Source organism: Dermacentor albipictus, chromosome 3 (genome assembly GCF_038994185.2).
Source record: "Dermacentor albipictus isolate Rhodes 1998 colony chromosome 3, USDA_Dalb.pri_finalv2, whole genome shotgun sequence".
In the NCBI taxonomy this organism is placed as follows: domain Eukaryota; kingdom Metazoa; phylum Arthropoda; class Arachnida; order Ixodida; family Ixodidae; genus Dermacentor; species Dermacentor albipictus.
In genome coordinates this window covers 12,980,681-13,003,575 of record NC_091823.1, presented here as the reverse complement: position 1 = coordinate 13,003,575, position 22,895 = coordinate 12,980,681, and the positions used below count along the sequence as shown (strand labels likewise).

General features: G+C 42.0%; 1 protein-coding gene across 1 annotated transcript in view; it reads right to left on the bottom strand.

Annotated features, from left to right (window-relative positions):
* Positions 1 to 22,895, bottom strand: part of LOC135898858 (NF-X1-type zinc finger protein NFXL1-like) — a 62,033-nt gene that overhangs the window by 34,609 nt on the left and 4,529 nt on the right. Inside the window, exons 3-11 of the mRNA XM_065428027.2 lie at positions 20,931 to 21,049; positions 20,735 to 20,865; positions 16,372 to 16,550; positions 15,091 to 15,252; positions 14,306 to 14,406; positions 12,686 to 12,800; positions 7,891 to 8,006; positions 2,850 to 2,981; positions 1,441 to 1,531 (exon numbers count right to left, since the gene is read on the bottom strand). Coding sequence (XP_065284099.2) covers positions 1,441 to 1,531; positions 2,850 to 2,981; positions 7,891 to 8,006; positions 12,686 to 12,800; positions 14,306 to 14,406; positions 15,091 to 15,252; positions 16,372 to 16,550; positions 20,735 to 20,865; positions 20,931 to 21,049 — 1,146 coding nt within the window. The remainder of the gene's footprint in view (positions 1 to 1,440; positions 1,532 to 2,849; positions 2,982 to 7,890; positions 8,007 to 12,685; positions 12,801 to 14,305; positions 14,407 to 15,090; positions 15,253 to 16,371; positions 16,551 to 20,734; positions 20,866 to 20,930; positions 21,050 to 22,895) is intronic.

Below are 22,895 nucleotides of genomic sequence, written 5' to 3'. Positions count from 1 at the left end.
GTAATGCATCGTAGGATCATTCCCCACCTGTGGCAAGTTGTTTTTTCATCCACTTTTATTGCCATTAATTTATCATTTCTTTAATTAAATTAGTAAGTACTAGTAATTTCCCATGTGTTTTCCTTGGTGTCTTTGTTTGCTGGCTTCTCATGATATGATTAATAAATATCGGGCCCCTCAGTTAACCACCTTTCTACTCATTCCCTTTCTTTAATGTTTTGTATCCGGTACTTCCAGGTCACTAACGGCAAGCACATTATCAGCGCAACATTGCATTCCTAACGTGAAAGTGGCCAGTGCAGAGTTTTCAAGAAAGGAAACTCAAGTCAGAAAGTGCTCATTGTTTGGGGACAAAGATACACCCCAAATGGAGTAAACTTTATTCAGAGTGTAGGAGAACTTGGCAGGACATAGCAATGCAAGCATGCCAAAAATTAAAGGAAATATGCTTTAGCATTTGTTCCAGTTATATATCACCTGGCAAGTAGGAAGAATCCTAGTTTGTAAATGCACAACAGTGCTGCTGATATGACTACACACTGGCATACAGTTAGCACTTAGTAGTATTAGGACGGATGTGAATTAATATAAAATAGTTAAGTGCACTCCGTTTACTGCTATTCTTTAATGCACTCATAGATGCAGCATGCATGTGCCCATGTGTAACTGTTTAAAATGTCTATCCCTGAAAATTTAAGCCCCTTTTTTTCATACACGAAAGGGGTACATCTGTAAGCCATCTGTATGGTAATACAGTTCAACCTCATTATAAGAAAACTTAGTATAACCGTTACTTTTTTATAGCCTAGGATGACTAATGGCAAATATTTTAGTATTATAAGCACAGTTGTATGACACACAAGTCAATTCCATTACCAAGAGGCTCTTGTATGGTGTGAGCGAACTAGTGTGAAATAACTTCTGATATTACTCCCTTTCGTGTCTGCAACAAAAAAAGTGTATCGGTACTGAAAACAAGTGAAGAAAACAATGTACAGTTTGGCTGTTGATCAACATTGGCACAAAGTTTGCACATTTTTTCAACAATTTCTCCTTAGACAAAACTCCTTTCTTAGAGCGTCCAAGGCCACTCTTGCATGTCAATACAGTTATGCCATGACTCCCTGCCGTTGGCACATGCTAGCATTTCTTACTGCATTGGCATATTGGATGCACAAGTATGCAGCATTCACACTTCTGGACACTTTCGGCCTCACACAACAGCATGCTACACGTTGCGGATTTAATCTGTAACATTGAAGAAAGGAATGCTTGAAACTTTATCCTGATGGTTTGCGAGATTCAGGAGTCTGGAATTGCTAAAGCAGCATCCAGCAGCTGTTTTCCTAGGTAAATATGTGGTGCACAATTGTTGATTATTGATAAGTTTGGAGAAGGAATGATTAATTAGGCCAATACAGTTCTAATAAAGAATCTCACCCATATGACAGCAACTGGAGCAACGATGATTCTTGCAAGCCAAGGAGCGTCCACAGGGCTGCTCACAAGGAGGACACCTGCCATCACAGCACTGAAAGGCCAAAAACAATGAGGGTAACTTGCCCCTTCTCCAAATACTGTTTTCCTAACGTTAGGTTTACTTTATATTTAGCACTTTTTATCACTCAGCAATGGCAGCTGTCATCACTCACACAAATATGATGTACCAACAACATATGCTAGTACAGTTGCCTCCTATACTTACGCAAAATATTGTACAAGCAAGCTGCATCTCTAGACAAGGAAGTCTAGTGTAGGCAAAGGGAGCCAATGCATATGTTGACGCCTCTCTACTTCACTGTTGGACACTTCGGGCAGTTTTTGCAGAGAAACTTTTTAAAACTTAGCACTGTATATTAATATTTCCTCCCAGGAAAATACACACCAAAAGGGTTTGCTCAAACTTCTTTTTGCCTGCATCACACTGCTACATGATGGCAGTGCCGTTGCATCTTTGTGGCTTACACTCTTCAGCTTGTCTAAGAAGTGAAAAACAAGCAAGCCTTTTCCGTCTAACTTTCCCAACCTTGAACAAGCAGAGACTGCTAAAATGAAATTGTGTTCACACTGATCAAGTTTATCATGTTTTTTTGCACAATTACAATCGTAAAAAGGCAATGAAGAGCTTAGAATTGTAGCGTTTAATTTCACGTCAATAAGGCAATGATGAAAAACATACATTCCAAAAAAGAGGCCTTTCCCTCATGAAATGTGAAAATGTCCGAGCAGGTCATAACGAAAGAAAGACAAAGCAAAAAAAAGAAATGTGCAAGCAGGTGCTTACTCTACCACACAATTACATTTGCCACTAAAAACCAGGAAAACAACAAAGTGGCAACCACAACTTGCAAAGGTTGAAACGCCACCGAAAACAGCAAGGGCATCTCAGGCAGGCACCATTCTTATAGTCATTACAGCCTGCCATGCCCACACATTCACCTACAACACCAGTGATCAAGCAACTGCCACTTAACATCCTCACTTATGGTGGGGCTTCAGCTTCTAGGAGTCATAACTTGAATTTGTGTTTTATCCTTTTTGCGCCAAAAGTAACTACGGATTGCCATGAACTAGCCAAAACCCACAGCATGTTGATTGTACGACTCAACACAAGTCGACTAACACGGCTTGCTCCCAACAAGCAAAGTTAAGAAGCTCTGGCCTGGACAAACAGCTTGAAAGCTACAGCTCGGACTCCAGAGATAACACACACAGAAGCAAGAGCAGCAACTTGGGGATGGCACTTAAATTTTATGGCAACATAAAAGGAAAAAAGAAAAAGAAAAAATGTTTAGGGAATTGCATTTCTCACAAGGTAAAATTTAAAAAGAAAAGAGCAATGCCCTTGCCTTGCGACTGCATGGGTGTCTTCGGCAATCTCTAAGCCTTTTGCATTTTGTTTCACAGGTGTACTCCCGGCTACATGGGACCTCTTTTTCTCGTGCTCCACACCGACATCGCTTGGGACGTATCTGAAGGCACTGGAGACAGCAATGTATTGGCAGTTTAGTTACTGGGAGGGAAACGATTGGGAACAACCCATGACTCTTATTTTTCAAGTTACAGATATAGTATATGTGACCGTGCTGCATAACCATACATTTATATATGAATGGTCATGCAGAAAAAATTACATAACCATCATCAGCTCTCTGCATGTTTAGAAACTATCACGTTAATCACCATCTGCAGTCATCTGTATGAACCAGGTAACCTACAATAAAACCTGAAACCGTAAAAAACAACCACAATGCCCAAGAAAAAAACCAAGTATGGTTCATGTATGCTGTATTCTTCGTTTTCTCCAAGTGCGCAAGCCCACAAACAAGTGTGTGTCTATGCAACCATGATGTCTAAGAAAAAGCCAAGAAGCATATTTTACATACACTGTCGTGTTTTTGATTTCTTCAACTGCGCCAAGTCTGCACATGAGTATGAGTCTTCAAGCACACCTACCATGCATGTGTATAGGTGACTTTTATTAAGAAAGAAATAGTTATCAGCAATTTCTATCTTACTTACACACACATGCGCACGCGCACGCACACACGCACACACACGCACACACACAATCAGAAGGTACAATACACCTTTTGATGGCAAGTTTAAGTGCAGCAAGTACTTCTTACACACAAGTTCATTCTTGTGCAGTACAATTGTTGGAAAAAAAAAGACCAAGAATATCTGTGTGCAGGTTATGTACTGACCACTTTGTGCACTACCAGCATATAAGTAGAACACTGTCACTCATTGAAATAAGGGTACTGCATGCTTTGGCTGAACAGCGAATCTGCAAGATATCATCACTTCTATTGTCTGCATTTAAACATCAAGTATCAGAAAAGTACTAGTATAACGCTAAAACATAAGCGTCATAACATAAGTGTCAAGTTACATGTCCCTAGTGACTTATACCCATGTCACATGGCCATGCACAAACACCTTCAGGATAAGGGAGCACGAGACTTCCTAAGGGAGTTCAACCTGAAGAAAGTTGTGGTCGTGCCGCACAGCCAATATCGAGTTATTAAAAGAAACTGCCAAGGGCACATTTAGCGGTGTTTGGTTTTTGTACAAATACGAAATGTAACATATAATTATGTCCGTAGCTATTATAATTAACACTCCTTCCATAAAATATACATTATTCAATATACATGACATGGAAAACATACAAGTTGTTAAAAACCAAAGTGCGCTCCCTATACACAGCAGTGCTGACAGCGACACTAGCCGCCGTGTACTTATCCGAGTCTTTCTTTGCGACGTGGCAAGTACACTCTGCATTCTACGACTAGAACTGCTGCAAACTAGCATGCTCAAAACACAACATTTCGTGCACGGTGAGCTTATGAGCTTTCCTTTTATTTTGTGTACTTTGTTGGTGTCAGTCATGAATGACCACACCAACCACTGCATGACTAGCACGACAGAGGTTACGCTTACATGAACCCAACGCGAGCAAGTCAAGTAAAAAATTTGGGTGACCGAGCCTGACGTGACCACATTTACATGAACTCGCTTCTGACGAGTCTCATCAAGGATGGCACACAGCGTCTAGCCGAGATGTAAATGTGTTCGAACTGGGCCTCTGGTTCACGCTTCATGGGTCTTATCACTATGATTAGGTTGCACTGCACAGTGCTTGTCTTGGCCTTGTCTGAATACCATTCCTACTGCTGGCGCCTAAACCGCGACATCACAGTGGTCCAGCACAAGTCTCAATGCTCACGGGCACGATGCGTTAGCGTTAACATGCAGGCTGCAAACGGGTCAGGCTGGGTCAACCTATCCCTATAGAGTTGGGCTGACTGTGCCCGACTCTACGCTTGTTCAGCCCAACAGGCTAGCGTTTACATAAACTTGACAGGCATATAATCTCCGAGAGGGCTGGGCGTTGTCATTTCCTCACATGGCACATCGCATTGTGGCAGAATTATTAAACTTTAATTGTATTATGGGGCTGTACGTGCCAAAACTACAACCAGGTTACGAGGCATGCCTTGGTGGCAGACTCTGGGTCAATTTTGACACTGTGGTGTTGTTTAATGTGTCCATAAATCTAAATGCACAAGTGTTTTTTTATTTCGCCCCCATTGAAATGCAGCTGCCAGGGCCAGGATCAGGATCAAACCCGCGACCATGAGATATGCCATAGCTGCAAAGCTACCGTGGTGGGCATAGAAGTGTTGATTTGATGTGCAACTGCTTTCGTTGTGTCGCGTAGACCTTATGGTGCGCTTTAGTGCGGCTCTGCTTCTGTATGGCCTGCATAAGTTGTCCGCCTGACAAATATACATGGTGTTTATTTTTCAGAAATAGCAGAAATGTACCATACCCTACCTTGAACTTAGATTTATAGAGTGCCCGCAAGTGCTGTCGTGTCTATAGTAGTAGCGTTTCCTCGCCTTCTCACGTCACCTTCTCCCTATCTCACCTTCCCCTTCCTCTTGTATAGGAACTGCAAGTGAAGAGGTGCGAGGCTGTTGTTCACATGTCTCGTGACTGTGTTGGTTTTACCCATTCTCTGCACCCTCTCCCCCCTCCTGTCTGCCATTCTATGTAGCTTCCCTCTAGTCTTGCACATTACCAGAAAGGCAGGCTCTGCGGTTTCCGCAATGCTTTAGCGGGGAGGTCACAGATACTTACAGCTGTCAAGAAACTAACCTGGGAATGCCGAGGGAGCTCCAGAAGGTACTGCGCACATGCGACACGATGGAAAGGTCCAAGCGAGTTTCTTTCTCACATCGCCTTTCCTCTCTGCCATGCTTCTGTTATGTATACACACGCTCTCAACCACCCCCCAATGCAGTGTGCCAGACAGCAGCAGCAACAGCAGCAGCGGGAAAGTCGAAGGAAGAGACAAAGAAGACTTCGGTTTAAAAATCTGAGGACACCTGAGCACTTTTTATGGTTTGTGAATGTGAAAGAATTATTGTCCAAGTAGACACCACTGAGTGATCCTTCGAGTTACCACTATGGCACTAAGTACCATAGTGGTACTTGGTGCCTGAGCTAGCAAGCAGCAGCAGCCTGCGGTGCCAATGCTGCATGCCACCACCAAAGCTGGCAGGAGTGTGCAGTAGCTATGCCTAGTGCGAGTGAGAGAGAGAGATACGGATCACACACCGGCTTCCAAGAGTGAGGATGACGTGGCATCACGGCGATGTTCTCTCTCCGCACAAGCTACAACACCTGGCGCACTACAGCAGAAGCAGGTGTTCCCTTTCGCCCACTCTGCTCTATCGAGGTGCACTCGTGACGTGGCGTCGCATCCAATGGGAATTTATCTGCTGTTTCGCTGCTGCTGACGACAGATGCTGGCTTTTTTGCTCAATGGGCCATTTAACTCTTCCGCATGAAAAAGTTATTACCATAATGAACTTGGATTTTGCAGAGGAAGTATATGGCAAGGCAGACGAACTTCAACTCAAATAATGCAAGTTTAGACTTAACAAGATATTCACCGACAATTACTCCCTAATGCGAAGTTAGAGCACAACTCTATACGTGTTTTCCTTTCGCAATATATTGGCTGATGCGGACAATCCATCTCATGCGGCACATTACAAATGAAGCAAAGTTTGGCGCGACTTGGGCAGAACGTGGGTGACACATGGGAGCAATTCACAGCAGCTGCCACAGACAGACCTCTGCTCATGCAGCACTTTGTTTCCATACAGACAATGCATGCTACTCTGGCACCATCTAATAGCCATAGTCGCCACAAAGTCCATCTTGCATGACACTACGCTTTTCTTACGCTTTCACCACACCCTCCTCCTCCACGTTCCGTCTCATGGTTCTGCTGCACCCTCCTTTCCTTTGCTTTCCTCCTTGCGCTCTCCTCGCTATCACCGTCTTTCATCTTCCGCTGCACTTTGCGTTTGCTTTCATCCTTCGCCGTGCTGTTTCGCTCAGTTATAAGGAAGACCGCTGATGCTCACCGCAGGAACCTAAAAGCTGCAATCTACAATTTCTTAATTACCGTATTTACACCGAGATAGGTTGAATACAAATACAAGTGGCGCCCTATATAATCAACTCGCCCAGAAATTTAAAAAATAATTCGTGCATAGGTCAACCCATATGTTTGTAGTGAAGCAAATAGCTTTGAACATGAGACACCTTTATCTATCGTAAGCTGGACTGCTGAATCTCGCTGTTCAATTCCACAAGCTAGATCACAAGCCAGTCTGGATGACCACCAGACTGGCTTTACGACAAGCGTGAGGAAGGAACTGCGTTAACTCGATACTTTTGCTAGCTATGTTCATGAATACACCTGGAGATTCTTTGGTCGCGAATGTAGATAGACAGCTTAGTTTGGGCCATAATTTCGAAAAAAGAAAAAGGTCGACTTACATTCAATAAATACGGTAACTCTCTTTTTTAGAACGATGGGGGGCAAAGAATTTGGAGGCAGTCACATTTTCTTCCCATTTCTTCTTTCAATATTGAACATGACACTAAATTTGAAATATTCATTATCGTATTTTAACATTCAATCCAGACAATATAAAAACTGGGCATACTGGGAGCAAAGAAGAGAGAGAAGCTTCCCATGATGAAGTGTGTGAGACAAAGATTAAATGATGGCATGTTACAACAAATACTTATACAGCACAATGTAGCTGATGCTTGCCAGGCGAAGCATGCCATATAAGCATGCACCGTTACTGGCTGCGACGTTCAATTTCATGCTTCGTCATGCTTTTCGTAAGAACCAGAAAAACGGAACAACAGCGTAAGAACAAGAAAAACATAACGAACAGGAAGGTATATTAATGAGGTTCTACTGTATTAGAAATGAACTTTCTTCACATCAACTAGACAATTCAACATATGGTCTTGTGCTGCATTAGAAATGGTAACAAATCTGCTCGTTACTGGAGGGCAGCTGCCTAGGTGGCAGCGCTGACTGCAGTGGTGGATGCCACAAGCGAGCAGCTTGTCACAGGTGTCTCCACAAGGTCCCACATCTTCGGTGCATGGTAGCTCCCACTCTGAAGCAGTAAAGCAACAACATGTCAAAAGTGTACCACGGGTCGATTTCAGGCATCTGGCACTCTGACACATGCCCTAAATAGAAACACTACTCTTTTTCAGATTGTTTCCATTGAAATACGGCCACCATGACAAGGTATCAAAACATTGAGCTCAGTAGCAGAACGCCTTAGCTGCTGGGCCAATAGCAAATGTCAGTAATATGAATAAAATATAACCAAAAGGAAGTAACTAAAGTGTATACCACAAGGTAAAGACGTAAGGCACAAAAATGAGCAGAAGACAATGTAAAATTATGCAGAACCTCGTTCATACGTTCTTGAAAAAATAAATGCAAGGGAAACGTACTAACCTGCAAAACGTATGATTCGAAGTAACTAAACATTTGATGGACTCAACTGTAGTTGATATCTACATGATGCAAAGCATTACACGAATAATTGTGGCACGAGGCAAGAGATGCCGACGTGCATTGCACTGTTGGGGCTTCCATGGCCCTAGATGCATTTTGTTATTTTGCTATTAACGTGACCCTGTGTCACAAAAAATCCAATGTCAGTGTCAGGTGTCGCTTGGTGAAAGATCACTCTGAACAACAACCACATAGGCCCTCTATGTGGCCCAGATGCGTTACTGAACTAATTGAATTCCTCAAAGTAAGATATTTTAGGAAAATCATAATGTACGACCTAAACACGACCTACAGACATGATAGCGTCACGGGTTTATTTTGAACATACCAGAAAACATCATTCTGTTACGCGGACAATCAAACACAAACCCCATTTCCGAGCAGCACAACCCACTTAGTTTCATGCAACAACATCGTTGCGCTTGGCTCCGCGCCTCCGCAAGAAAGCTGCGGTTGCCAGAAGTGCAACAAGCAGCAGCCGGGGATCTTTTAATTCTACCGCATTCCACTCTTAAAGGCGAAGTTTAAGACTTCTGCAAATTTTTGTGTAGCATATTATTAAGATGGTGACAAGAAACTAATATGAAATTGAGCTGGTGGGCGACGTCGGATGCCACGGGAGGAAAATGTGATGCTCACATCACGCCACCTGATGCAGGGTACAGCAGCGCGTTCGAGTTATCGCCTACTAAATGTGTGCAGTATGTTTCCAATGGCACTATGCCCCACGCCCTGTAAAGATGCCTAACGCAAGTGGGTTGGCGGCGATAGCTGTGAACGCGATGTGCAATGACCAGGGAGGCGAATTGCTGGTACCTGAATAAGAAACTGTGTGCGCGCTGGCGTTCTTACGTGAGACGGGCGGATGAGTACTGCAGGGAAGCGGACACAGTGGGCGGCTACTCTTCTGGATCGCGCACACCTTGCGTCTTTTCTTGTTTACATGGAATCTAGCAGCCAGAAAACGTATCATACAATCACAGTTTGGCTACATACTGAACGTTGCTGCCAAAAGATTGCGTTTTCCAAGAACGTAAGAACTGATAAAAAATTACAGGGCCTCTTAAGATCTCTTGTAAGAGGTGAACAACGTAAGCCTACTCTTCCTCCTCTTATCATTTGCCTCTTTCTCTTTTTTTTTTTAGTCATTACTGCTCACTACTAAGCATTTTTAGTAATTTGTAATCAATTGCGGTCATTACAAGCCGTCGTTATACATGTTGGTCATATCATAGTCATCAGTAGTGATTACAAGTCATTTCAGTCATTATTAGTAATTACTGGTCATTACTAAGCATCTTTAATCATTCCTAATCAATTGTAGTCATTACAATTCGTTTTTAGACATATTGGTCATTTCATAGTCATTTGTAGTCATTGCAAGTCATTTCAGTCATTATTAGTGAGTACTAAGCATTTTTAGTCATTTTTAATCAATTGTAGTTGTTACAATTGTCGTTGGACATATTGGTCAATTCATAGTCATTACTAGTCATTACAAGTCATTTCAGTCATTATTAGTCATTGCTGCTCACTAGTAAGCATGTTTAGTCATTTGTAATCAGTTGTGTTCATTGCAAGCCGCTGTTAGATGTATTGGTAATTTCGTAGTCATTACAAGTCATTAGTGGTCATTATTAGTCATTACTAGTCATTCTCTACCAATCTCTATTATAACGTTATCATTCACTAGCTGTCACTATCAATCATTTTTCATTCTTTAATCTATCTTCATATGGCGTGATGATGCTTCGGCGGACACTCCGGCAGTCAGGTCTGCTGACACACACTTCACCACAAGCCTAGAAAGGCATTCACCTTAAAATAAGTGTAACTTTACTGATTCATTTTTTGTGTTCTCGGTCTCGAACGTTGGCGCCGGGAAATCGTGTGTAATAAGATCGTATCAACGAGGTTCTACCGTACTTCCGTCATGCCAAATGCACAATCGGCTTCCTTTGAAACCTGCGACATGAGATGAAGTTGAGCGTATGGTGGAAGACCGTCTGATCAGGATGATACATAGCAAGAAGGAAAGGGCCGAGACACTAACCAAAAAGATTTAAAGGCGTTTTAAGGTTTTAGCTCCCCCGCAGGATCCTTGTTCACTTTTTTTTGGTAGCAGAGCGTGGTGAACAAGGCTCTAGTGGTGGAGTTGAAACATTAAAAACGCTTTTAAATCTATTTGGTCAGTGTCCTCACTCCTTCCTTGTTATAAAAACTATGCAATACGAGAGTCCAGTTTTTTCATCCACTTTAATTTCCACTAATTTATCATTGCTTTAATTTAATTATTAAGTACAAATAATTTCCCCTATGTTGTCCTTGATGTCCTTGTTTGTTGGTTTCTTATAATATGATTGATAAATATCGGGCCCCTCGGTTGACCCCCTTTCTTCTCGTTCATTGCATAACGAAAGTCTCGAATCCGGCAACATTGACGTCTTCAGGTAGCATGTGTGGTTTCATTGACCAGTTGCCTTCACCTAAAAAGATCATGTACTCGAGACACCTGTGGCAGAAAGGTTGTTCCCCATCCGCCGCCAAGGTTTGCGAGTGGTGGCGCTGGCTAACACTTCCAGGGTTAGTTCTAGTAGCAAAACATAAATACCCAAGAAAGTGGATGGGAAAACAGTGCCGCAGTAGCTCAATTGGTAAGAGCATTGTATGTGTAATGTGAAAACGTGGGGCCATTCCCTCACCTGTGGCAAGTTGTTTTTTTATCCCCTTTCATATCTATTAATTTATCATTTCTTTAACCCTTTCGCTGTCACGGACGTACCAGTACATAATCGCGCTTCCCCCCCACAGTGTCACTGACGTACCGGTACATTCTCAATCGTGCATTCAAAATTTCGCGCCTGAGCGCAAAGCTGGCGCTCCTGGATTGGCCACGCCATCTTTTGACTCTTTCTACAAGTTCGTATATTCGCCCCGACCTGTGTTAGTCCACATATTGAAGAGTACAGTGTGACTGACACTCCCCACTTTCTCTTTGCCGAGTGGCGCGGTGGCTCCGCGTTTGCTGGATCATGCGTCACGCGCGTGTGGTTATGGGTTCAAGGGTTGTTCTGCAATCTCCGCTGGTTTGAAGGTTTTTATTTTTCTTCTGTTGATGTGCCTGCTATGGCGCGTCAAGTTCAGGCGCACGTGCCGTTGCCTCTCCAAAAAGGGTGACTCAATTGCTGCTTTCGCTCTCTCGCCGCACCCTCGCTTCAGACTTGCAGCAGTAAACGTAAAGCCCTTAGAAGTTTGTTTAGCCTTTTTCCATCCCCGTCTGTCTTCTTGATCACGCAACGTCCCATTTCTCTCTGCTGTGCGGGCGACTGAAAGCGCATCCTCCCTGCGCGCGGTTACTTTGGGATGGCTCAGCGCGCGGGACCTTCGTCTGCTCATTGGAGCGGTGGCTGAATTCCGATTCAGTATACGAGCCGAGCTCGGATTCGGACTCGGACAGAGTCGCATGCGAGGAAGAGGATTCCGCATCATCAGATTCCGATGTTGAACGGATTTTACAGTCAGGCTGATGATGATGATGATGATGTTTACTAACAGCAGCTGCAGAACACTGAAATGTGCATATTGCATTGACTATGTTATTTTTATACCAATCACAATCAAAAATAAATTGCTATGTTCATTCCCTGTTATGCTCATTCCCTGAAACCAAGCCGACACTGGGGGTGCGTCACGGCCAGAAAGGTCCGACAGCGAAAGGGTTAATTCAGTTATGAAGTACAAGTAATTTCCCCTATGCTGTCTTTGGTGTCTTCATTTGTTGGTTTCTTATGATATGAGAGTCCAGTTGTGATACAATGAATTGTCAGCTTTTAATATTTGCTTTTAGTGTCCCTCTCAAAACAAGGCAAATAAACAAATGAACTGTACAGGAGATCCAGGGAAAACACAGGGAAGGCGGAAGATGGAAATTCAAGACGACGAGAAAAACGAAAAGAAGGTGAAAGCAGGAGCCAACGTTTCAACAAGTCGACTTGTCTTCTTCAAGGCTGTACAAGAGATGTAGTTTTGATCAACCATTTCTTGTACAGTCCTTCATTACGCACAGATTGGCTAAACCAGCAGAACCAGATGAGCATGAAAGAATCGCATGCCTCTCAATTGAGTTATTTTTAAATGATATTGTTTTCAAGTGCACTCACAGCATGCCTGTCACACCAACAAAGAGTCTCAATGGGTGTGTTGCACAAATGTAATAACTGTCCCCAAAAGTGGTCAATTCAAGATACGGCCCAAGCCCTAACTTACTTGACTTTCCACAGGGACACTCCCTAGGGCCTGATCTTGGACAGACCGAGCAAGGGCCCTTGTGACACACACTTTCACACTTGTGCTCTCCACATGACAAGAGCTTACCACAAGCCTGTAAAACACAAAGCAGTGCATCTGCAATTCATCACACCATGCCACTTCACCACAAAGTGCCAATCAAGGTAATAAATAACGTGTTGATAAAATATTTGTGCAGAAACCTTTGAAGACGATCGTCAGAGTAAGCGAAGATGATACTATTTTGTACCACACTGTGCTTGTCTCCAGGCAGCTTTTTTTTATCTTGTCTAGCTGAAGTATCATCGTCTTGTGTGGATGTTGCTCAGCTACAACTTGCAGTCCAGTGCAGGCACGAAAACAAAACTAGGCAGCTTTTGTGTGTAGGCATCAACAGCAAGACACTGCTAGAACTTTGTTGTAAATGCATGTCTAGCTTTAATCATGTATAGTAGTGTTTCACAACATGCAATGCATCACTGAAGGTCGCAAAATTTGTATTTATGTTATACTTACTCAAATCTAATCTTTCTGTGATATTGTTACCTTGTATGCTTAAACATGTCATTCATTGCATTCAATGTATACTTGTTCTTCACACCGGCTTGTGCCCAACTATGACCTGCGATATGTTTAAATACTTTTTCTTTAAATGAGACTTCTATGTACTTCCTCACTGCACCTCTCCTCATTCAATATGGAAATTCGCTGAAAGTGAGACCCCTGCAGCGAAGATGGCCAATCATGGGTGGCACTTACCCAAGAGAAACTTTCCAGTTATAGAGACTGACATCAAAATACTACATGTGCTATTCATTAAGCTTGTAATATAAACAGATAAGAGGAAATGAGAAAGCCACATTAAACTTTAAAGATTAGGTGAGTGGCCATCTGAAGTAACCAAAGGTGCATGTCATCGAATAAACACCAACTCCTAGTTTTCAAGTAACTTTCAACATTACTTGCTGACATAGCATGTCCCCACCATCCTCTCATACTAAGAGAAGCAACAGAAAGATCCCAGGCTCCCTAACTACATTCATTCGCCATGTGTCTAAGCATTAAACATTTCAACTAACTCATTTGATAGCCTTAGCGAGAAAGAGGAAGGTTGACAAGTTACAGGAGACTAAAATGTTTAAAAAATAGTTTCAAAGGAGCTTTTGGTGGAAAAACTTTCAATTTTTTGTACATTAATGCAGTACATAGACAGGGGGCAGCCTTTAGCATACACCACACAGCTGACCTGCAGAATTATCATAACTATGAAGTGGCAGCTATCAATTTCACCACCCACATTTCGACTGTGCAATCAAACAAACGTCCAATTCACTGTTTTCTCACATTTATCATTTTTGTCAGCACACTTGCTCTATTTATTAGAGTCAGCTGTTACCAGGACAGTGACAGACAATAACATAATCAGACATTATAAGTGATGGTAAAGATACCACTTGCCATTTATGATAAAGGGCAATATTTTAAACATTTGTATACCGTGGTAACAGCAATTTTCAATGGCAGCATAACCTGTTAGACACCATCCTGCATTTTACGCACAGGTAGATCTCTTGAGAATCAATAAAAGCAATAGCTCACCTTTTCACATTGCCACAATGGATCAGCACAAGGCCTGTCTGCTTTTGATGCCCCACATAAGCAAGCCTGCCGGCTTTTTCGTGGGCAAGGCTTGCATTCACCTGGAAAAAAAGCACCATAAATCTTAAAACAGTTGTAACTACTATCAACGCCACGTAGAACAAAACAGAGGACATCAGTGTAATTGAATACCAATAAATTTAAAGGATTGCTGTACTTGGGCTACATTATCTACTGCCTATTTACCAAGAGATTGCCCAAAGCTGTAATTTGTCCATAACATGACAACTGAGACTGATCTATATAAAAAATTTACAGAAAGATTTCCGAGAATGCAAAAGTGAATAAAATACTGCGGCTATTACTTTGACATGTTGCTTAGATCCAAATTATAATCTTGTTCTCTGTTTTTAAGTACCTCAAAACTATTGTAGTGTCCCTCAAATGTATATAAGACCTAAAAGAATAAAACAATATTTTGGGGTTCTATTTCCAGAAACTGCAAAATGGCTTATGACGGGCGCCATAGTGAAGGTCTCTGGATTAAGTGTGAACCCCATGGGTTCTTAAACGTGCACACAAAGCACTGTACACGAGTGTTTTTTGCATTCTGCCTCGATCAAAATGTGGCCACTGCAGAGGAAAAATTAACCCCCGCCCTCAAGCCCACCAGTACAACACCGTAGCCACTGAGCTACCATAATGGGCATGGGTTGCAAGCTCCAGTAATGCATGTTTCAAGCAGTCTGCAGTGTACTTTCATGACAATGAATGATGGCACATACCTGCGTGACACGTATGCTGACAGGTGTGCTGACCGCATGAAAGCATCTTCCCACATGGGTTCCCACATGACCAGAGACGAGAACTGCAGCGCCTGGCAGTGGGATCGGCTTTGCCACAATAGCAACTGCTTCGCACCATCTTGGGACAAGGAGGGCATGGGCCTAAAAACAAAACATATCCGGCCCTCACTACACACACCTTACATGCAAAATTGCAGCCTCAAGAAATGTGCACAGTGAACTTAGCTGAATCCACAAAGTAGTAAAGTAATGGCTTACGGCAACAGTTTGTCAGATAGCACTGGCCCTTGTTTAGCCATATGTGCCATGGCCAACTTTTAATCGCAAGGATTATCTGCCCAGAAAGAGCTGACAAATTAACTACACATTAACTCATCTCACTCAACAATGCAATGTTGTTCGTTATGATTCCTTAATTCTAAATGAAATTAAATCATACTTTACCACTGTGTTTTTGCAGTAACATGCAGAAGTGAGAAATGTTTAACATAGATTTTCAATACAACATGCATTCCAAAAGGGTATGCAGCAGTTACAATGTGTGATGCAGTATTCCACATAAAGAAAGAAAAGAAAAAGTGCAGTTGCTCCTGGCAGTAGGTGACTCCCGATTCATTTTTGACAACCTGGAGGTCTAACTTGCACCTAAAGCAAGGTGCACCAGCTTTTCTGTAATCTGCCTCCATCAAAATGTGTCTACAGTGGCAAGGAATGAACACATGAGCTTGTGCTCTGCAGCAGAATGCCACAGTTGAACACTTTGCTACAAAAATTACTTGAACGCTTCAATCATTCAGCTTTGGAATGACGGGTAGTACATGGACTTCTCTTATCTTTCTGCTTATGAATTAGCAAGTTTTGGGGCATTACTTAACAAGCTTTAGCTTTTTCAATTTCCAAGCAATCATATTTTTCTTAATGCATGAAAGCAGTAGGTTTCAGTGCACGTGCATAATCATTGCAAATTGGTGCATCTATAATGCAATATTTTGCTCGAAATGATCAATTTGCAAATCGCAAGGTTGTCCACAGCCAGAAGAATTAAGTTTAGTCAAATCCGTGTAATTACTATTCCCCCGCTGCCAGAACCAGCATACTTGCAGCTCACATAGACATTAACACCAGTGTTCCATCTAGTAATTTTTTTTCAATATTATAACAATGCCCATCGAGCCACCGCAGCAAGTGTGGCTGCACGATTCCCAGTATCAGTCTGCTACAGTGGAAGTGTGAAAGGCTTCGACTGAAACTTCCACATACCTGGATGACACAACAGCAAGCAACGGTGGCCACAGGCGGGCACTAGATTACGTGAGCAGGTCTGGCCGCATGAATGTGGCACCAGCCAAGGGTCATACTCGGGGTTCACCTTCTGGCCACAGAAGCACCGATACTCATTCAGACCCTCCCTACTGCTGTGGTCCTTGCGACACTTCGGGCTGCAAATGTGACAACTAATGTAGTGTAACCAAACACACTGGGCCATACGTGTTACACACAAGGGTTCCTGTATATGCTCCTGTAGGGAGCACAGTTCTCTAAAAGTTTGCTTTCTTGGGATTCAAAGGTATGAGGCAGAGCCACTCCTCACATTTGTGGCAGCCAGGCAATAGGCTACTACAAGCTTTATTCTATACTAAGAGCTTTATTCTTGAATACTACCACTTAAACGAGAAATGCATAAAGATTATGCCCATGAGCCTTGTTGCCATGAAGAGAGTGTTTAACGAGGCTGAAGTGAAAGCTTGCCGCTTAGCTAGATGCCATAGAAGCAATGGAGTCACTTTATGCCATCCAACAGCACCACTGATCTTTTCTCAGTGACAATCCCATCATTTCTGCTGGTTACACTTCCCTGTCATTAATAGTGCAGTTTGGCATATTGTGCATTAAACATAAAACTATCAATATCAAGCATGGTTTCAGAGAAAGCATGCTCCAAAAGGCCACCTCAATGCTCATTTGCAACAGAAAAGAGGCAGCATACCACAGATAGGCATTTGTATGTGCGGCCAATTAAGGTACGATGGACGGGCATTCTTATCCTAGGATTTTAGCAGAGCATAGCATTCAAGGCAGTTCTACAGTTCGGAATAGCACAGCAAATACTAAGGCAAGTTCATTGCAGCAATGGAGTCACTTTATGCCATCCAACAGCACCACTGATCTTTTCTCAGTGACAGTCCCATCATTTCTGCTGGTTACACTTAAGTAACCAGCACACTTAAGTAATGGTAAAGCTAGCACAGCAAAAGCAAAGCAGCTGTAAAGTTGGTTCTTCAGCAAATGACAGTGCAAGCAGCCGTGCGGAAAACCAAGTGCATAACTACCTCCTGTAAGATCGTACACAGGAATGCTACATCAGACTACATGGCGCACCCATGCCACAGGTAGTGTTTTACATGTAAAGATCATTCAGTAATGCAATGCGCCACATTCATTTTTCTCACTTGATAAACAAAACTCAGCAGCATGCTCGTTCACTTTCCTGCAAAATATTTTGAAATCTCACAGCAGCCATTTCATTAAAATGTTTTCCGTTTAACTGGAATTGCAGATATTTATACAAACTACAAACAATGCTGAATGAAACAGTAAGAAGGTGTCAAAGAAGTGCACACAGAAAATTTGGGTCTCGTTTTGCGTTACTAGATGGCAGGTAACCCAGTGATTAGACTATGGAGACTCAACTCCCCAAGAGCATGACAAATAATTAAGTTATCTTTTAATGTGATCAGTACAAGATGTGCGCAACTTCACTACGGCTTAGGACGTGAAAAGGAAAATTCCAAACCTGTTGTGGCAGTCTCGTGGTACCAAATGCCATCGACACCATGCTGCCCACAGCCGAGTAGATTTGGCACTCAACGAGACAAGAGCACGTCCCCCAGCCATTTATAGAAGAAGCAATCAATTGGAACGGCCAATTTTGTAGCTTTTCAGTAACACACACATTATGTGGCCATCAACCGCTGCACTGGAATGACTGGCAGGCTTTTAAGTTGTTTGTAACACCACATGGACCGCTAACACCGCTTTTGGTGATGTGGCGAGCCTTTCTCACGTCCAAAATAGTGCTCTGCTTGATGTGCATTTTGAACAAATCATATGAAAAGTGCTGCAATTATTTGTGGTGCTCTCGAAAAATTGAGGCATTGTATGGCAATTCTGGAGTTGGCAGTTACCTAAAGAAGCAAAGAAAGCGGGAAATAAAATTTTGACATAACTACTTTAAATAATTTCGATATACATTGTATTTAACACTTCTTCATCACCACTGTCAATGAACTGGCCACAACATGTCTGCCCACAGTAGACAGAGTAGACCCTGTACTCCTAAGTATCCGGCTGTTGGTTTCCACGTGAAAAATTTTTTTAAATTCAAGGTCGAGTGCAATGTAGTTGATTTCATAGAGATAGTTGAACATGTACTTTTTTATGATTTGCTTTAGTGCACATGTTCAGCCATCTTTGTAAAACATTCTGCATCTTTAGCTGCTGTGAGCACATGAAGCGAGCTCATGAAAGTCCCAATTACAACAGTTGCAGCTAAGAAAGAGAAAGCTTTAGCATGGGCCTACCTACGATTTCACTATTCAAATACACGTCAAACACAGAAATGCTTTTCTCAGACAATCTCTGGGCCAATTTGAATGAAATTTGTTTCATTTGAGAAAAAAGTTAAATTCTACCAACTAGAAAGCAGAATTATTATTTTTTTACAAAAACTGCCTTAGATTAACAAGCTAAAAAGAAATAGGAACCACAAAGTTCACAAATCCTTAACTCTACACCAAAAACAGATGTCACAATTCTGTAAATTACATCTGTTAGGGCATCTGGAGCAGACAAAAGGGTTACATCAATTTATAGCTCATGTGAAGTTATTACAATGTTTACAGGGGTTTCAGAAAAGTCCTATTTGCAAATTAATGGTATACTTGAGAGCGGTGTGTAACACATCAATTCTTTTCCACTTTAGATGTATTATTAAGTGAACTTTAGAAGAGTTAACTGCTGGGCTAGTTGGTGATCTTGCATACTGAAAAAATTTTGCGCCAAAAAACACAACACACACAAGAAAGACGACAACACCACAGGCGCTACTTCAACTGTTTGATGAGGGTGAAAGCACTCGACATATATAGCCTTCCAAAACACCGCGCATGCGTACAAGGCAACATGGAGTACATATTTTTATCAAAGTAGGCATGATAGAAACTTCAGCTCAGCCTCGTAAAGAAAAACCGATGTATCGCTAACACAGTTAGGACCAGCTTTCTTGATGTAGAAGGCTTCCAATGTTTCACGCGATGTCTGATGTTTGCCTCTACCCAAAATCCTCGCTTCGCGGAACCGTGGAACGCAATCGGTGCAAGCCCTGCAGTGATCCACAAGTCGCTCACCTTCATTATTTTTTATACCTTTTGCATGTTCCCTAAGCCGGTCGTTGACACAACGCCCCGTCTGTCCAATGTAGGATTTTCCGCAGGACAGAGGAATTTCATATACGACTATGTGGCACACTTTACGAAACGCTGGCCATGCTTCTTCTGACAGCCAGGCCTTTGGCTTTCGCAAGTTATGCGACAGCTTAGCTGGGCAAGCTTTTGGGGAGCGGAGAACACCACCGGTACATTGTTAGCGATACATCGGTTTTTCTTTACGAGGCTGAGCTGAAGTTTCTATCACGCCTACTTTGATAAAACTATGTACTCCATGTTGCCTTGTACGCATGCGCGGTGTTTTGGAAGGCTATATATGTCGAGTGCTTTCACCCTCATTAAACAGTTGAAGTAGCGCCCGTGGTGTTGTCGTCTTTCTTGTGTGTGTTGTGTTTTTTGGCGCAAAATTTTTTCGGTATTAAGTGAAGTTTACAGAATTCTGATATATTTTTTAATTACCGAGTTAGAGTCATAATCTTTCTTGCAATTTTCAGGAATTCTTCTAAAAGCATTTTGACACAAATTAAAAATCCACTTCCTAGAGTCAATAGATATTAGCTTTTCCTTTTTTTTAAAATGCAACAAACCTCATTAATATCACTGCCGTTGTTTCTGAGAAAAAACAATTTCTCCGTTTGTATGACCACTCGAAAGCCTGGTGTCAGACAAGCTGAAATGCTAGGCTATACCAGAGGAAGCCACATGTGGCAAAGGTGCTGAAGAGGGTACTGATTGTGCCAGGGCGCTCGGTTATGCCTGCCATGTTAAAAAAGTTTCACAGACTGGCAAATCAGTTCTTTGGAATCTCGCGAGGTGGAGGAATTATCATGAAAGGGAAAGATAGACGTCCACCCGAATGTAGCACGAAGCTACAAAGGAAACCCATATGGGTTCTTTCTGAGAAAACCATGTAGGTTTCCTTTGTAGCTTTGTGCTACATTCGGGAGGATGACAATTATTCCCTTTCAGTCACAGATAGATAAAAAGAAAAGAGGGAGATACCTTGCTTACACAAATCTGTAGATCTAAATTGTAAAATAGTCAGCTCAACAGGATTGTAATAACTATAAACTGAGGGTACTCACGTAAGTTGGAAGTTTTTCTCTTAGTATCTTGTACTCTCCTGTGGATCTACTTGGCAATAGAGCTGCCACTCAAAAATAAAATATGAAACTTACCAGTGCCACTGCAATTTCTGTTGAGCTATATCTTCTTGTTGTTGCTGTTGCTGCTGAAACATGCTGTCTTTGGCCCATTTCTGCACACAGCTGAGATGCAGAATACCATAACATCCCCCACATGACCAGACCTGAGAGCAAAAATAATTTGCATTATTTTGCTGAATGCCCTAACATCTCTTCCTTTTTTACTCACCTTCTCAGTTCTCTTTATTGACTCAATACAAATAAGGCACACTACAGCCCCAGACACAAGGTTGTCGGTCAAAAACTGGACAGTTCTTTGCAGATCGCCTGATCCCACATCATTCAGTTCTGAAAGGCAGTTAAAACACAGAATGAGCATAATAGACTCCAGACGAGCTACTATGGTCAAAAAGTTCTACACCTGAGAGACCATTCAAAATTTTGAAACTCGATTGAAAGTGCTGCAATCCAGACTTGCAAGTGTGCAGTCTTTTGTTTTTCCCCATACTGTGCAGGCTTCTTTCAGAGCCCAGAAGAAAGAACCACAGAAAAGATAACGCCATGGAAACGAACTTTATTTTGTGCTCTGAGCCTTTGGCGCCGACTAGGAGGGGGGGGGAGCAGGAGCAGAGCGCCCCCTCCCCCACATAATTTGTCCTTACCAGAGTTCTGTTACCCAGATCATTTGAGGTTTCTTTGGAGTTGCCTCTAGCTTTCCACTTAAATTTTATTGTGGTAAAAGCTTACTGCATCATTGTCAGTGCAGATGTGCATAGCTTTTAATTGATGCTTCCACTTGATTTCTGCAATTCCTGACAATAAGAGGAAAAGCTCGTTGGAAGCGCCAGCGACGGCTACCTCATCCGTATCTTTAACAACATTTTTTGAAATTTCCATTATGAAAACCATGCACAAACACAATATATTTAAATATATACACAGGTCAAAGTTTATTATACTTTTTCATGAGAAGAAGGTAACCCACTAAAAATTATTTCTAATGGTATGGATAGCCTATTCTTAGATAATGAATATGTTGCTGTATGTTAGCTTCATTTCAAATTGCTTTCGTTACTTTTTTGATCCTGAAAAAAACCTGCAGACTTCAGTGACCTTTCTGTAGAATCTTTTATCAATGGTGTGTGAAATGCACATGAATGATATGAGTCTCAGTATTGCTTCCTTTTTCAGTAGGCAATACTAACGACTCACAAAAAAAGAAAAAGTAACCTCTTCTTTATTAGGGACAGAAACAACGCCACTTGCATGCAGAGGTAATATATATATATATATATATATATATATATATATATATATATATATATATATATATATATATATGTATTTATATTTATAATACATATAGCAACTAGTATATACATATAAATATGTATAATTTACTCAGTAACTAAACTTGAGGCCGAGCCGTATTCACTCGAAATCAGAATAACAGCCGTCATTTGCATCAGCCACCATACTTGGACTCACAGTGGAAAAAAAAGGAAGGGGGCTGCAGTTTTGCTGGGAAGGGGAAGCAGTACTGTGATAGCGAAGTTTAAAACGATTACTCGAAGGAAAATCGTTACCGTATAAATTCGTGTAATGGCCACACCCCCAACTTAACAGCCAATATTTTTTAAAAATCCAACCCAGAAGCAATCAGATTCGGTGCACCGATTCCGATCATGCTCAACAGCAAAATCTTGCGCACAGCGTACTTTTTCGCATCGCTACTGGATAGTGAGAGGAGGCGATCACCATACGTATGGCGGATTTCATACCTGTATTGGAAAAATTTGGTCAAATAGGCCAGTCCCATGCAAGGCTCGTCAAAATTGCAACAAAAAAGTGCGGCCTTTACATGAGCGCATACATTAGTTATATGGGCAATGTAAATTATGGTAAACATTCACTTACTAATTAAAACAACAATCATAGTCTAATGCACAGACCATTTAAAACTCTAAATATCTGACTGGATGACCACGAGCCCTCGCTGTCACAACACTGGGATATGAAGATCGCCAGCAGAAGGGGCGAATGATTCGTACAGCCATGCGATTCACCGCAACTCCGCAAATTAAATTCATCATCATCTGCCTATGTTTATGCTCAGTATAGGACAGCCTCTGTAATTGATCTCCAATTACCACTGTCTCATGACTAGACTAGGCGATCTGCAACACTAGGGACA